This window comes from Strigops habroptila, chromosome 1, assembly GCF_004027225.2.
Source record: "Strigops habroptila isolate Jane chromosome 1, bStrHab1.2.pri, whole genome shotgun sequence".
Classification (NCBI taxonomy): Eukaryota; Metazoa; Chordata; class Aves; order Psittaciformes; family Psittacidae; genus Strigops; species Strigops habroptila.
The window spans coordinates 43846726-43861909 of record NC_044277.2 but is presented as its reverse complement, the minus strand read 5'-3'; the positions used below and the strand labels follow the sequence as shown (position 1 = coordinate 43861909).

Genomic DNA, 15184 nt, shown 5'->3' with positions numbered 1-15184 from the left:
CCTTAGTGAAGCTGAGTGTTGTTCTTAAAAATAGCTGTAACTTTTTTTGGAGGGAGTGGGGTGTATTTTTTTATTTTGCAATTGACTAACAAATTATATCTCGATATCACACACGATATTCTTAAAGCACTACAGAGAAAGTCATGGAGACTGGCCAATTAAAAAGCCAAATTAAACAGGAAAACTTGAGATAACTTCATAGAGGTCCCTTGTGTAGGATGATTAAACTTTAGAGGCCAAAAGGCATTCGGTGATTACTGACTATGTCTTGTTCAGCATAGTCACTTTACTTTCCACCTTAATTTATTTTTTGAGGAGTAAGCTTCATCCAACTTGAAGCCAAGAATGTTTGGAAGGGTGGGGTGGCTTTTTTCCATTTTATACATTGCACATTTTGTGGCAATGTTTTTCTTGGGTTTAGTACATTTTTGATTGTAGCACAGTCATTACTTCATTTTTCTAAACATATGTATTTAAAACCCACAAGGGCTTATGAAATCTGATACTAAAATAAGACATCATATATATCAAAAGCATGGTTTCTTTAAGAAATCCATTTTTTAACCTCTACTCCAGAGTTCCTTTCATGTGGCAGGAATTCATTTTTTTCCCTTCTTTATAATTTTGTCCTTCATGGTGATCATTGGTATTAGAGTAGAAAATGAAAAATGTACAACTGCTTTTTAATGAAATCAGTTAAAACTATTAAAAGGAAATACTTTATTAAAAGAGGAAAGAAAAAACTCATATTCTTGAATAGGAAGTAGCTGTCAGAGAGAACTGTATTGTTTGACCAGTATAAGAATTTGTTGTACAAAGAAATCAAATAGTTTCTTTCAAGTGATGTTGAATGAGGAGGGTGTTTTTGGTGCGGAGAACACCTTCGCTGTCGTGCCATCTCTGACGCGTGCTCATCTCTTGTTCTTTTGAGATAATTTTCTTTGTGAAACATTTTTCTTTTAGGATGATTTCAAAAGGTCCTTTTTAGTCTTTGCCTGTGTCTTTCAAAAACACATTCAAAATGTCTTTTTTTTTTTTTGTTAGCATTGCTTTTTTCTTGTATTATTTGTACTACATCTAACAAAATAGTATAGATCTAAAGCGCAGAGGTGCGTTTACTATTATTGACTATGAGAACTTTCTCACAAAGAAGAAAAACTTGAGGTTTTCCCAGGTGTTAGGGAACACAGAAAAGTGTAAACATTGTCTATAAAACTTGTATTCTTATTTCCTTTCTGGTCGAGGAATGCTTGTTGCCATATGTGAATATCATTTAAGAGGTCTCATAGTGTTTCAAGCATACTTTTCATAACATTCAAGATATTCAGGGAGACCTACTCAGAGGCATGGCTGGTGAAGGACAAGGGAAGTCAGCAAAAATAATGGGAAGGGATATTTAAGTTTTAGGAAAGCATGTTTGTATCTTTCTGTCTGCAGTGTACAATGTGGCATTGTTATTATATGTTTGTATGCTTTTAATTTTTTCTTCTCATATGTACTGCTAGCATCTTGTTTTCAAATGCATTGTAAACCCAGAGTAATTTTGAATCTCCACAGGATACTTTTCCTTCAAAAACATTTTTGCGAAGAAAAGATATTTTCAGGGAAAATCCATAGCAATAACTCTGTAAAATTCTACTAAGGAACACTTTTAATTTTTATACGGGTTCTGGATCTTGTGTATGTAAAGGTTTTCTTGTGAGAGAAAATGGTTTTAAAAAATTAAAAGCTTCACTGGCATAAGGAGTACTGAGATTTGTGATGAGCTTTCATTCGCAGGGCTTTTCATTTTATTGTTTTTAGTGAGTCATAATAAAGCTCTGGTTTCACTACAGACGAACTCCATTTGCTTTTTTATTTTTCTGGAATATTACTGTGGCCATTGTCACCAGATTTGACACCATCAGAAGTTTTCCGAGGCTGCCAGCACCAGGAGATACAATCTACTTTGCTCTCGATATCAAAAAGATTCATTATCAGTGTTGTAGGGTACCACAACTTTATACACCCTGGCTTCAGACCACAGAGTGTTCTAAAGGTAAAGGTGGAAATGCTGAACTTGATTGCAATGTCTATCAAAGGCCATGGAACAGAGCAGGGGGCAGATCTGATGTTTTTTCAGTAGTCTTTAGCTCTGAGGAAAAAAAAAGAAAAATCAGGTATACCATAGTGCTGCAATACAGCTAAGAGGTGAAAAAACCCTAAGTCTGTGCCATCATTTGCAAAAGTGAGCCAAAATCATGGCTACTGAGAGGGAATTAGAACAAAAATGTATGGGTTGTCATTGTCCTGGGTTTAGCTCTAACAGTTATTTTTCTCCTTCTTAGTAGCTGGTGCAGTGCTATGTTTTCGACTTTAGTCTGAGAACAATGCTAATAACACGCTGATGTTTTAGTTGTTGCTAAGTAATGCTTACTCTGATCAAGGACTTTTCAGTCTCATGCTCTGCCAGTGAGGAGGGATGTGGGAAGCTGGGAGGAAGCAGAGATGGGACACCTGACCCAAGCTACCTAAAGGGTATTCCATACCACAGCACATCATGCCCAGTATATAAACTTGGGAGAGTTACCCAGAAGGCACAGATCACTGCTCAGGTTGGGCTGGGTATTGGTCAGTGGATGGTGAGCAATTGTATTGTGCATCACTTGTGTTTATTGTTGGGGTTTTTTTCCCCTTCCTTTTTTAGTTTTATATTCTCTCTCCTTGTTATTTCCTTTATCATTGTTATTATTGGTGGTAGCAGTAGTAGTTTTGTATTATACCTTAGTTACTGGACTGTTCTTATCTCAACCCATGGGGTTTACATTCTTTCAATTCTCCTCCCCATCCCTCCGGGAACGGGGAGCGAAGAAGGGGAGTGAGCGAGCGGCTGTGTGGTTCTGATTTGCCGACTGGGCTTAAACCACTATACAGTCATGTATGAGAGCTTTGCTCTACCAAGAAACCTGAGTATCATCTTAGGTTGTGTGGTCACTTAGTCACTTGCATTTTGGTGGGGTAAATGCAACCAGTCTTGTAAACTCTTAAACTAAGAAACAAAACCACCCTTTCTTACCAGTGTCCCCTGTCTTTTTGTCATGTTCTCCTTCAGCCAGCAGTTTCATTCACTTGTCCACCTTGGTTTTTACATGATGACATATGGCTAGAGGTTTATTACATTTGTGCTTTATTGCATGTGTGAATGTCACATACTCACTGCACACAATGGCTGTATGTAGGTGTACAAAAGGCCAGGAGGGAGATTGGTTCATGTAGGAGAACCTACAGGTGGTAGAAATAGGTCTTAAGGGTAGTCACATCATTTCCAATATTTGCTTATTATGTATATATCCTTTCACAGAAGACTTGAATAATCTCCGTCTCTGATCGAGGTTTGGTGAATTCAAAATGTAAAACCAGACTAGGTGAGTTTGTAAATGAGATTTCCCATTAAGGATTGCAAAAAAAAAAATACCCTCTCATGATACCTGGCTTGAATTTAGTATCCATGTTGAATTTCTCTCTGTTATAATGCTCCAGACTATTTCACATTTGAAGGACAATGAAAAGATTCAGTTTCTTGGTGATATTTTAGACATTTTAGTCAACTGTGATTCTGGCGGCTTCTAACTCCCTTACAAGCTAAAAAGGGCAGAGTTCAAGTTCATTGCTATGTTCTTCTGCTTTAGATATTTGGGATTCACTACTTGGGTTAACTTCAGTGAAAGCTTATGGTAAGTTCTGCTAGCTTGGGAGACAGATGCAAGATATCTATGAATGGGTGTGTTACATTTTAGCATGTCTGTAGTGGTCCTTGTTTTTTCCATCATACTAATAATATTCTTGCCACTATCTTCATCTGGTTCAGAAAAACAAGAAATCTATGTGAGGGTTGAGTATGAAGTGATGTCAGTAGTATATATAATGGGTCTTTTTCCCTATCAGCTTCTGGGTTTTGGTTTGCAGTCTGTGAGACTGTGGTCAAATCATCTGTCTTGTCGCCTGATAGCTGTGAGCTTTCTGGCTTACTTGCTCTGCTCAGGAATAGTGGCTGTGTTTGTGATATTTGAAGGCTGAAGGCCAGGTACCACGTGTCAAGCATGAGTAGGACCAGAGATGTAAAAATTTTTTTTAGGCTGGTGCCCGAATGAGAACAAAACTGATGTTAATTTTGGCTAACACGGATAAAATTTATTATAAATAAACTTAAAAAGTGCATGTATTCCTTTTAAGAAATGTCTTTTAATCCATTAAAATCTATTTTAAGATCCAATTGTGAGAGCTTATATTAGGAATAAACCTTAAGTATAGTTTATTCAAACTGTATAAATAGTATTCAACTTGCGTGCGATTCAATTCCTATAAAGCTTTAGCAAACAGCTTCAGGCTTAAGACTTTTTTTATTATGACTTTATTATTTAAGTGGTTAAGACTTCAGAATATAAATAGTTTTGACAGTCACACCAACTGTAGGTATCAAGAGTATTTTATGTAGTTCTCATTAGTAATCCCTATAAAAATTTAGAAGCCAGTTGGAAGTTCAGGAAGTAAATGCTTTTTTCTTGTTCCAATTTATGAATAAAAACTTTGTGCGAGAGGCTGATCTACCACCTCCACCGTTTCACTAGTCTGTATGTAAACTAGTAGGTGGATCCTTAGCTATCTACTACCCACATACCAAAAAAGATAATGTTTTTATTGTTTAATAAATTGTTGGATATGTAATATTTTGAAAAGTCTCTCTTTTTTCTTTTTATATGCAACATATCTAGTGTAATTTTTCATTCAACATTTAAAAAACAATCTTTTAATCAAATTCTAGTTTCTTTCTAAAAATGACTTAACAGAAATAAGTACACATGTAATGAGTTAGTAAATAAGATGTCATTGCTATTTTAAACATCAGAAAATATGACTTAGATTAATTTTTCTAAGTTAAAGTAGATAATTGATGAATGCATGTACCGTCTCCCGATCAGCAAAAAGTAATACTACATTAAAGCTCTATTTATTTGCTGATGGAGGTATTTTAATCAGTTCAAGCAATGAACGAATTAACCTTGCAATAGGAAAATAAATGAAAAAAATTCAAAAGCAAGATTTAAATTGATTGTTCCAATCAAGTTTTCTGTTTGATAATTTAAATTGGTTTATTTTGGATTAACGTGTTTAGTCAATTGAAAGAAGGATGACTCTGAATGAAATTTTACCTGGACTATGTACTCTGTATTTAACATTGGATGAGAAAGCAAATGTACTGCTGCTGGTATTCCTCTGTGTATTGGGTTTGCGTGGCAAGGTTTTTTGTGGGGGGGTGTCATGCTATGAGGGGTGGTTTCTGTAAGAAGCTGCTAGAAGCTTCCCCTGTGTCCAACAGAGCCAATGCCAGCTGGCCCCAAGACAGACTCACCACTGGCCAAGGCTGAGCCCATCAGTGATGGTGATGCCTCTGGGATAACAGATTTAAGAAGAGGGGAAATAAAACCCAGCGCGCTGGCAATTGCAGCTGGAGAGACGAATGAGAATATGTGAGAGCAACAACTCTGCAAGCACCAAGGTCAGTGCAGAAGGAGGGGCAGGAGGTGCTCCAGGCGCTAGAGCAGATTTTTCCCTGTGGCTCGTGGTGCAGACCGTGGTGAGGCGGCTGTGCCCCTGCAGCCCATGGAGGTCCATGGTGGAGCAGATATCCACTTGCAGCCCATGGAGGACCCCGCATCGGAGCAGGGGGATGCCCAAAGGAGGCTGTGATCCTGTGGGAAGGCCATGCTGGAGCAGGCTCCTGGCAGGACCTTGTGGCCCTATCTGGAGAGAAGCCCACCCTGGAGCAGGTTTGCTGGCAGGACTGGTGACCTCGCAGGGGGACCCACACTGGAGCAGTCTGTTCCTGAAGGACTGCACCCCATAGTAGGGACTCATGCTGAAGGAGGGGAAGAGTGTGAGGCGTCTTCCCCCTGAGGAGGAAGGAGCAGCAGAGACAGCATGTGATGAGCTGACGACAATCCCCATTCCTCATCCCTGTGTGCCACTGGCAGGGAGGAGGTAGAGGAAATTGGGAGTAAAGCTGAGCCCAGGAAGAAGGGAGGGGTTGGGGGGAAGGTGTTTTAAGATTTACTTTTATTTCTCATTATCTTACTCTGATTTTATTGGTAATAAATTAAACTAATTTCCCCAAGTTAGGCCTGTTTTGCCTGTGACGATAATTGGTGAATGATCTCTCTGTCTTTATCTCGACCTGTGAGCCTTTTGTTGTATTTTCTCTTCCCTGTCCAGGGGAAGGAGGGGAAGTGATAGAGTGCCTTTCATGGGCACCTGGCATCCAGCCCACCACACAGATCTACAAAATAACCAGGGAAGACAGTGGAATCTTCATGATCATGTCATTTGATTTCTTTAGATTAACTTGGAGGTTTTATTGCTGTAAAGTTTGTAAATGGTTGGCAGCAAATCCTCCAGTCATCACCATTGGTTTCAGCCATACTCTGTGCTCTCTACTTCCCTCTGTGCCAAGGAAGGATCCTATGCCTGTATCATTTGGATACAGTAAAATATCTGGGGTTTTTTTCAGTCTTCTGTTCACTGGACCTCTCCCAGTTCTTCATCCTGAATCTGGGCTGGAAGAGCTTGCCTCAGCCCCAGTGCTAATGGCTGCTGCAGGGAGAGCAAGCGGCTCTAGAGTGGTCAGTGGCAGTTTGCCTGTCGTCTTGTTTTGATATCGGTGCTTAGGTTCCTGGTGGTTTTGTGTGTCTGTCCCAATTTAGGTCATGGCTACAGCAAGTTCAGACATTTTGCTGGCAAGACCGTGAACACACATGCTTTGAAGATTGGGGAAAAGCTTCTTCTTTGGCTTCATCACCCTGGGCATCTAGTACTGCATGCATTATTCCGTGAAACGCTTCAGCGAGGAGAGCACTTCTAGACATCTACTCAATTCTTCAGCATTTCTGGGTGCTGTATACATTGGAAAAAATATACTTAGGGTATATCGTTAACCACAGCCTTAACCAAAATTTTTTATTTATTTGAGATGAAGAATCCTAGGATACAGTGCTGGACGTATGCTAAGATCATTCAATACAAACACTAACACTGGGACAGGTTCCAGTATATGTACCAGCCAGGACTGGTGCGATTTTTGATCTTCTCATGAAGGTCATTTTACAAACTTCCCCGCTCTGTTCTGGTGTTGATTAAAACATCAACAGCTACATTCACGCTTTTAGATGGTCTGTGAACTTTCTTTTTCTTCCCCCAGTGGCCATGAAGAACATTTATCTCCTTCAACAGCCTTTTACATTTTTCTGAAAAATTACAATTACTTCTTCTTTACCTTTTCTGGACCACACAAATGTGTTTTCTACAGCCTTTCCTCATAAGTTTGATTTTCTTTATCTGTTATCACTCTTGTGTACTCCAAACCTGGTGTAACTTACATGCATTATAAACATATATTATTCTGTGTGACTTTGTATAGAGTGTAGAAATTAGTTCTAAAGCGTTTTGGTTTTACTTTGTTTCCAGCAGTGAGTAAAAATTGTTGCTCCCTTGTGACTGTTTACAGATCTATATGAAATGAGCAGATGATTTCAAACAAATAAATACTGAGCACATTTACGATAGCTGAGTGCTCCTCTTATAACAGTTGTTTTTCAGTTTGGGAACCTGTCATAAGCTCTGGAGGAGGCTATGCCATGTGCAGGGGGGCTGAGTGGCCAAATGCTGCCTGCTGCAGGACCCAAGGTGCCTTGTCTGCATAGTGTCAGGGAACTTTCACTGTCTGCCCACTCCATTGGTTGGCTTTAGTCAATTTATTTTCCATATTTAAAACATTTTTTTTCCCAAGATCATAATCTCTTTCTCTTGGCAAGCAGTCTAGCAAAGACCGTTAGAATTAGAAGTATAACCATAGAAGTTTTCAGGGGTTTTCTGGAACAAAATTGTGTGTTTGAGAAGTTTACAATAGAAAAATGAGTAGTGTTTCTACTGGTGTTTTTACAGATTTTTGTAGGGTGTTGGGGAGGGTGGCAAGGGAGAGAGTAACTGAAATATGTACTTCCTCTACCTAGTTTTTGTAGGGCTTTTCGTGTAGAGACTGTATAGTGTGGCATTTCGTTTTAGGTAACGCGGCCTGCATGGCCAATAGAGGGAGCCCAGAATCACAAAATATTGGAGATATTTTTGACTGGGGCAGTTGGGGTGAGAAGCTTGCTTTGGTGATGTACAGGAATTGTGTGATTAGATTTGGAAGGATGTGCGGAATACTACCAAATTATAGTGGTTCTGGGAAAGAGCATTTATTACACATTGAAATGCCTGATGTCTTTGATCAAATTGTATTAAAAAATTTTATATTAGAAGGCTAATTATTTTTTTTTCTTTTTCCTATGTTGCTGGTTGTTGTAACTTCATATCACCTTTACAGAAAGTAAGTAACTTTCCACTTTTTAAATCTATTTTAAAGTGGGTAGGTGTGGGTATACTGCTTGTATGTATATGTAGATATATAGGTATATAAAATAAATATATGACGAGCAACCTGGTCTAGTGGAAGGTGTCCCTGCCCATGGCAGGGGGGTTGGAACTAGATGATCTTTAAGGTCCCTTCCAACCCAAATTAGTCTATGAATGAATGATTCTATAAAATTGAGCAATCTTAAAGACATACTTCTACAGAGGGTGACTCCCATGTTAGAATGACTTTTGGAATACCACAGTGGTTTAAAGCAATCTCACTTAAAAGAGGATAAATAGTATGAAAGTTCTGTATCCTAAGGATGTAAATGGTAAACATATTCCTTGTGTGTAGAAAACAAAAAACTTGCAGGATATGAGTTTAAAATATGGCTCTAAAAATTCATAGATACCAAGTTACAAAGTAGAATATTATTATATCCAATTTGATTTAACTGAACCAATGTTGAACTGACTTGAAATGTTTCAGGAACTTAGGTTCTGCACCATTTTTGACATCCGAAGATACCTAGCCTTGTATTTGGCAGTCTTTGGCTGCTGTATTAATACATGCCAGCAGCACTCAGCTGAACGAATATGTCCTTAGGTTGTGGGAGAATTTAGAAAACATGCAATAAGTAGTTTGGATCCCTCAGAAACTTCTCTGTGATTCAGACATAAGACTGCATCATGGGATCTTTGATTGCTGGCTTTTCTAATTGCGATCACATGTATTGTGATAGCATATATTGCGAGCATTTCCCTGTGCTGGCAGAAGAATATACAAGTCACTGGTTGACAGCAGTGATAAAGGACACCATGGAATTCCAATTTGAGCTGCTAGCTCAAAATATATCCCATCCCACAGTGTCCAGATTATTAGTTCATTTGCAACTTTGTTAAGTATGTAGTTCGTTTTGTGCTCATTATAGTCATACCCAAGCCCAATTTTTAAGAAGGACGGATATGGCCCTTTGGTTGCATGCCAAATTATTTAGGAACTTCAGATATCTGTATGAAACAAGCATAACTAGTTAAAAGTACTCCTCGGCTCAGTAGCTGCTATGGATTTCTTTGTAAGTCAGTGAGTATTTTCTATTGTCCACTTGCCAGTTGGCTAGGCTTTGAAGATTAAGATATCTGCTGTGAGCACAGTAGTGGTTGTAAGAGGTTGCCAAATCCTCTATTTTAGGTTCATTCATCTTGTATCATTTTAATTGGTTAATGATATGTAAAAATAAGTGTGGTGTCCAGAATATCTACATCCAAATAGAAGAAGGATACAGATTGTGCATACATGCACACACAGTTTTGTTTCTTGTTGATATATTGAGTTTGTCTTCCACTGCAGAGTCAGCAAGTTCTTTCTATCTTGCAGAGAAAGTCTTAGTCTGTGATAATGTTTCACTAAAAAGATCCAAGACTGTGAGAGTTGAAATTGCTTCACGTTATGTATGTTAACATATGGAAGAAATTATGCAGCCAGAACTGCTGTTTTAAACGCTTTGTGTCGTTGCTTGTCAAACATTAATACAATAAGAAAAATGTGTAAAGAGAAGTATCCTACTTATTCCAAAACTGTTTTAAGTAATCGTTAAACTCAATGAAATCTCTGAATGTTTTATGTGCTACTGCTAGCAGTATCATTATATTTCTACTCTATTTAGTTTTGTATTCTGCTCTAGTATTATATCAAAACCAGATGTGGAATTAGTTTTATTTGCATGGGGGAAAAGAAACAACAAAAACTCACTAGAGTTTTCATATTGCATGACTGTGTTCAGAATACTTCATAAAATAAATATCTGTTAAATATCTGATGTGTTTATCTACAAGCAGCATTTTTATCTATACTTTTTGATTTTAGATGTAGTAATGTGATACATTAGGTGACAAATAATAAATTATATTGGAGAGGACTTCCTGTCCTAAGGACACTTTATAGTTTTAATTTTTACTGGAAGTGTAATTATTACACCCTCCATCTTGCCATGAAATTAATACATTTACAGTAGGGAAGAATTTTGTTGTAACAAAGCCATGGAAATCAATAAAAAGTGTTACCATATGAAAGATGACAATTGCAGTCCAGTTGCATTTATAAAAAAAGATCAGTCATGCAATTTTCAACAAAGATTGAATGTTGTGTTATAGTATTGCATCATAAAGAATGGTAGTTTCTTTTGATAGACTTTTGAAGTCATGTTCCTGGTTTACAGTTGAGCATATAATTAATCCTGAAAGACTTGACTTAGCAACACACTTAATTTAATGCACAGGCGTTGTTCCACTTAACTAAGTGGAATATATTTACGTGGCTAAAGATAAGCATGCGTGCAGGCTAGGGACCCCAGGGAGGAAGCACAGTTTCAGATTCAGTCCCTGAGTACACCATGTACATTAGTCAGTAAATGGGGACAAAGATGTGACAGTACATCTATAAACCTTGTACTTTAATTTTTAAATTAAAATGAAATAAAATAATTTATGACTACCTTCTTCCTCAGCATTTTTTAGATCAACTTTGCAGAATAGTGTAAGTGTAGCAAGGATAGAAACATTTGCTTTCATTTTCTGATGTAAACATGCATATACTACAAAGACACCTCTGTACAAGTACTCTTTTTTTTTTAATTTCATGTGTTGTGTTTCTTTTTAAATAGTCCCTTAACATGCATTCCACAGTGGTGTTACAATTACTACCTTGAGTAGGTCAATCTCTTAATCTCTAAAACAACTCTAATTAGAAAAGATAGTGATTCATAGAAGACAGAAATGTGCTTGTATTTATGTGTAGTAATGCAGGCTGTCCATGTTAAGACAGAAGAAGGCTTAACTATATATCACTTTTAATTTTAAATGTGTTCTTCCTGGGCTCTTTATTATTCTTTTGTTGCCTTTCATCCTATGGGATGCAGCTGCCCTTGAACTTGGTACTGTTTTGATCACTCATGTGCAGCAGGCACATTGTCTGTAACATTTTAAAAATGAGGCTTCATGGTGTTATTTACGAAGTAATTTCACATAAATATTTGGACTTTGGTTCTCTTAGAATGTGGAGCTGCTTGCTTTATGAAGAAAAGCATAATTATAATTCACAGACTTTTTGCCTCGAGCCTAAGGGACAGATGCATATGATTAAGTTTGAAACTGGCCTGTTATTGTAATGTAGATGTTTTCAGGGTTGAGAGAATTAAAAAAAAAAGGGGGGGGCACAAAAAAAGAAAAAGCCAGGCAAGCATGAGTTTAAAAAAAATAGAACGAGGGAATAGTTTTACAAGAGGCACTCAATCTTGGACTGCACAATTTTATTTTTCAGTGGAACCTCTCCATTAGCTTGCCTGAATGCAATGCTTCATACTAACACTCGTGTAGGTGATGGAACATTCTTCAAAATTCCTGGGAAGTCAGGACTCTACGCTCTCAAAGTAAGTTTAAATTTTGTATATGGAAAGTACATAGCGCTATTAATCCGTTTTATGAATGTCTCAATAGATATAAAGGTAAACAGATAGATTCTTTGGAGAGGAAATGACCTGATAGTCCTTCTAACTGCTTTCAGATGTCTTCTAAAAGGATTTATAATGAAAGTAAACATTGAATGTTTTATCCTAGAAAGCATAGACATGTTCTTGAATTTGGCATATGGTATAAAAAACATATAGTTTAGCTAAAATGCTGCTTTTTCAGAGTTGTTCACAGAAAGGCCTTTGTTTTATGGGCAGTGAGCTCAAAAGGATCACTGACTTTCTCATTAAATAATTGTATTAATGTTTGATTTTTAAATAGTGCAAAATTGTTTGCAAGTCTAATATAAATCAGCTTTTAGTTTACAGGTCACAGCATTGCTTTTGAGAACAAGTGTAATTAAAGTGATAGAATTTTGCCTTTACGCTATTTCTATGCTTCTCCTCTTTATTTTTCTTTTTCTGGTATGTATATGATGGCTTCTTTGGGTGGAAATTTTTTGTTGCTGTACATGACCAAACTTAGAGTGGCTTCACAATAGGGAGTGGAGGAATGTGAGGCAGAGGTGAGAAACAAGAAAGTGAGATTATGTTTGGCAATCTAAATACAGTCAATTAAAATTTTAGGCTGAGGGGAAGGATCTTTTGTAATTTATGGTAGACTTACTTGATGCAAGGGTTTAAAATATAATAATTTAAAAAAAAATATAGATTTGACTGCTCCAGATCAGTAAAAATTCTGTATCTATCTGAGACTGAATTAATAGTTTTCAGAAGCTCTCTTTCCTAATTTACTAAACCAAATGCTGTTGTTTTTCTTTAAATCGGGAGATATTCTTGGCACAAATCCAGGTATTCACAATCACTCCGATGCTTTTGAGCTCCAGGTTGCTTCAGCTATTTGAATTCAGGAAACAGGCAAAGGCAGAAAAGAAACATTAAAGGGTTTGTGTTTTGCTGCAGCGTTGTGGACACTCAACTGGAAAAGTAGGATATTAACAGCCAAACAAGTCTGCTTTTGTTAAAAAAAAAAAAAAAAAAAAAAAGTGGAAGTTCTTGCATTAATTTTTTTTTTTTTTAAGAGTATGTTATGACTTTACAAAATAGCTTTTTTGCTTTGCAGGTTGTTTCATGGAGGTCTGTTTTTATGTCTTTCTATGAAGTAACTCACAAGCATATAAAACATATTTTTTTTTTTCTGTTTTTTGAAATGTAAACATGAGAGCACACTGCAGGAATCTATTTTCAGAGATGCAGCAGGATCATGATTGATTTTTTTTTGTTGTTGTTAATTTTAGTTTTCTTTTTCTTTTTTACCTGTAGAAAGAAGAATCATCATGCCCTACTGATGGAACATTGGATTTAGGATGTGAATCTGAGTTAGATGGCACTGAGATGGCTGAGACAAACAATAACAATGGAGAAGAAAATGGTGGTAGGTGTTTTAATTTCAGTATAAGAGGGTGGGAAAAGAATAAGTATTGTTTACTTAAGATTTTAATGGTGTGATTTCTAAACAGTATAAGTAATATTTTTTGCTCAGTGGAACTGTTTTTGAGTGACTCCCTCTCTTTTTTGGCCTTACAAAGAAATCAAGAACACCAGGTGCCTTTATTTGACTTAGATCTGTAAAAGACAATGAGTGAGTAGTGCTGTTTAGTGTGTTATGTGTAGATAATTTTTTGGCTTACAATTTTTCTACTCTAGTGCCCACAGGTATTTTCTAGTCCCACAGTAATTTGCCTTACCAGGCTTCAGACTTGCCATCGTCAGGCAGACATCTTCACTCCTTTCAGTGTAGGCATGTGGGGTTGGTCCCTCAGTAGAGTTCTGGGCACAGGACAAAGGTTTGTATTTTTTTGTTTCGGGCAGAGATTCTCCTGGGTGTCATGTTGACATAAAGACATGTTGAAGTATGAAGTATCAAATCCTGTGCATTTTTTTTTCCTCTGAGATAATGGCAAACTGAAACATTGCAAAAACTTAAAAAAGGCAACCTTGGAAATATTTTTTCTTTTTGAGAGGTAATAATTGCTCATAAAGAAAACACAGTTCTTCAGTCACCTACAATTACTTGCAAGTAACAGAAATTAATATTCTTCTTATTAAAACTACACTCATGTAATGTTTATAAAGTGAATGTTTTATAGAAAAATCAAGGTTTACAGGACCTCTGATATTAACCTTTCCTTGATCAGTTTTCTCTTCTGCTGTCCTCTCACAACCTGTCCCACTGCTGGACTGCAGCCTGCTGTTTTGGCTCACTTCGTATCCGGTGAGAGGGTGTCCTGTTTACAACTAGAACATGAAAAGGCTCAGCTCACCTTGTTGTTCTCCTACAGACATCCTTTTTGATCTTACTTAGTTTCCATGCTGCACCTATGCAGGACTGGTGCTGCTGTTTCAATATTGCTTGCTAGCAGCATTGAAAAAATCACAAAATGCTTAGTGACAGGAGTAAGAGAACTACCTAAGACAGGTGGTTGTGAATCTGGTGGAGAAGTTTTGAAGCTTAGAAAAAACAAAAGTCAAGTATTATTAAGTGGCTCTGTTTCTTCATTTTCTTTGATATGTTTATAATTCAATGGAATCTGCATGTGCAGTGTTTTTATGCTATGATGTAGTGTAGACTGCCTGTATGAGTGAACATATGTATTTGTAGTTCTTGAACAAATCCCATCTGATACACAGACAGTTTGTTGATGTACGCTTCCCTAAGTCACAGGAAGAATACAGCGGCGAAAAGCAGTGTAAGTGTACAGATAGGAAAGCAAAAGTTGATGTTATTTGTTATAAACAAATAAAAATCAGGGCAAAAACCTGGCAATTATTTGGGAGTGGTAGGATGTAAATAAGGGTGCCAGAATGCCAGAAGTAGAAAATTGCAGGGTTTTGATTGGGAGGAGGCTGCATACTAACTTCACAGTTTACAGCAATAAAAATAATTCTAGCACTTGCGGTGACATAAAGAAGCAGCTGCTAAAATTAAACATTTAAAAATATTTGGGTTAGAGCAGTAAATTACACCTAGATTGTTTTTAAAGCTGAGAACTTTCCTTCATGTCTCATCTTTAAGAAATCTTGGAAAACCGCAATATATTTAACTTTTTGCAAACATGACTTTTTTTTGCTGTCATGTGGAGGATATATTTAAAAAGAGTAAATGGGATAGCAGTAGTGAGTCTATATGGCATATAGAAAGGCTGATGCTGGATGTGATTAATAAGGAATTGTAGACAGCAGATCTTGTATCAGTCCGCTGACACAGAACATAATTTTGTCAAACATGT

General features: G+C 37.1%; 1 protein-coding gene across 1 annotated transcript in view; it reads left to right on the top strand.

Moving 5' to 3' along the window:
- The window catches only part of ASXL3 (ASXL transcriptional regulator 3), a 125106-nt gene that overhangs the window by 44462 nt on the left and 65460 nt on the right, over window positions 1-15184 (top strand). Inside the window, 2 exon segments of the mRNA XM_030495897.1 lie at window positions 11747-11855; window positions 13218-13329. Coding sequence (XP_030351757.1) covers window positions 11747-11855; window positions 13218-13329 — 221 coding nt within the window.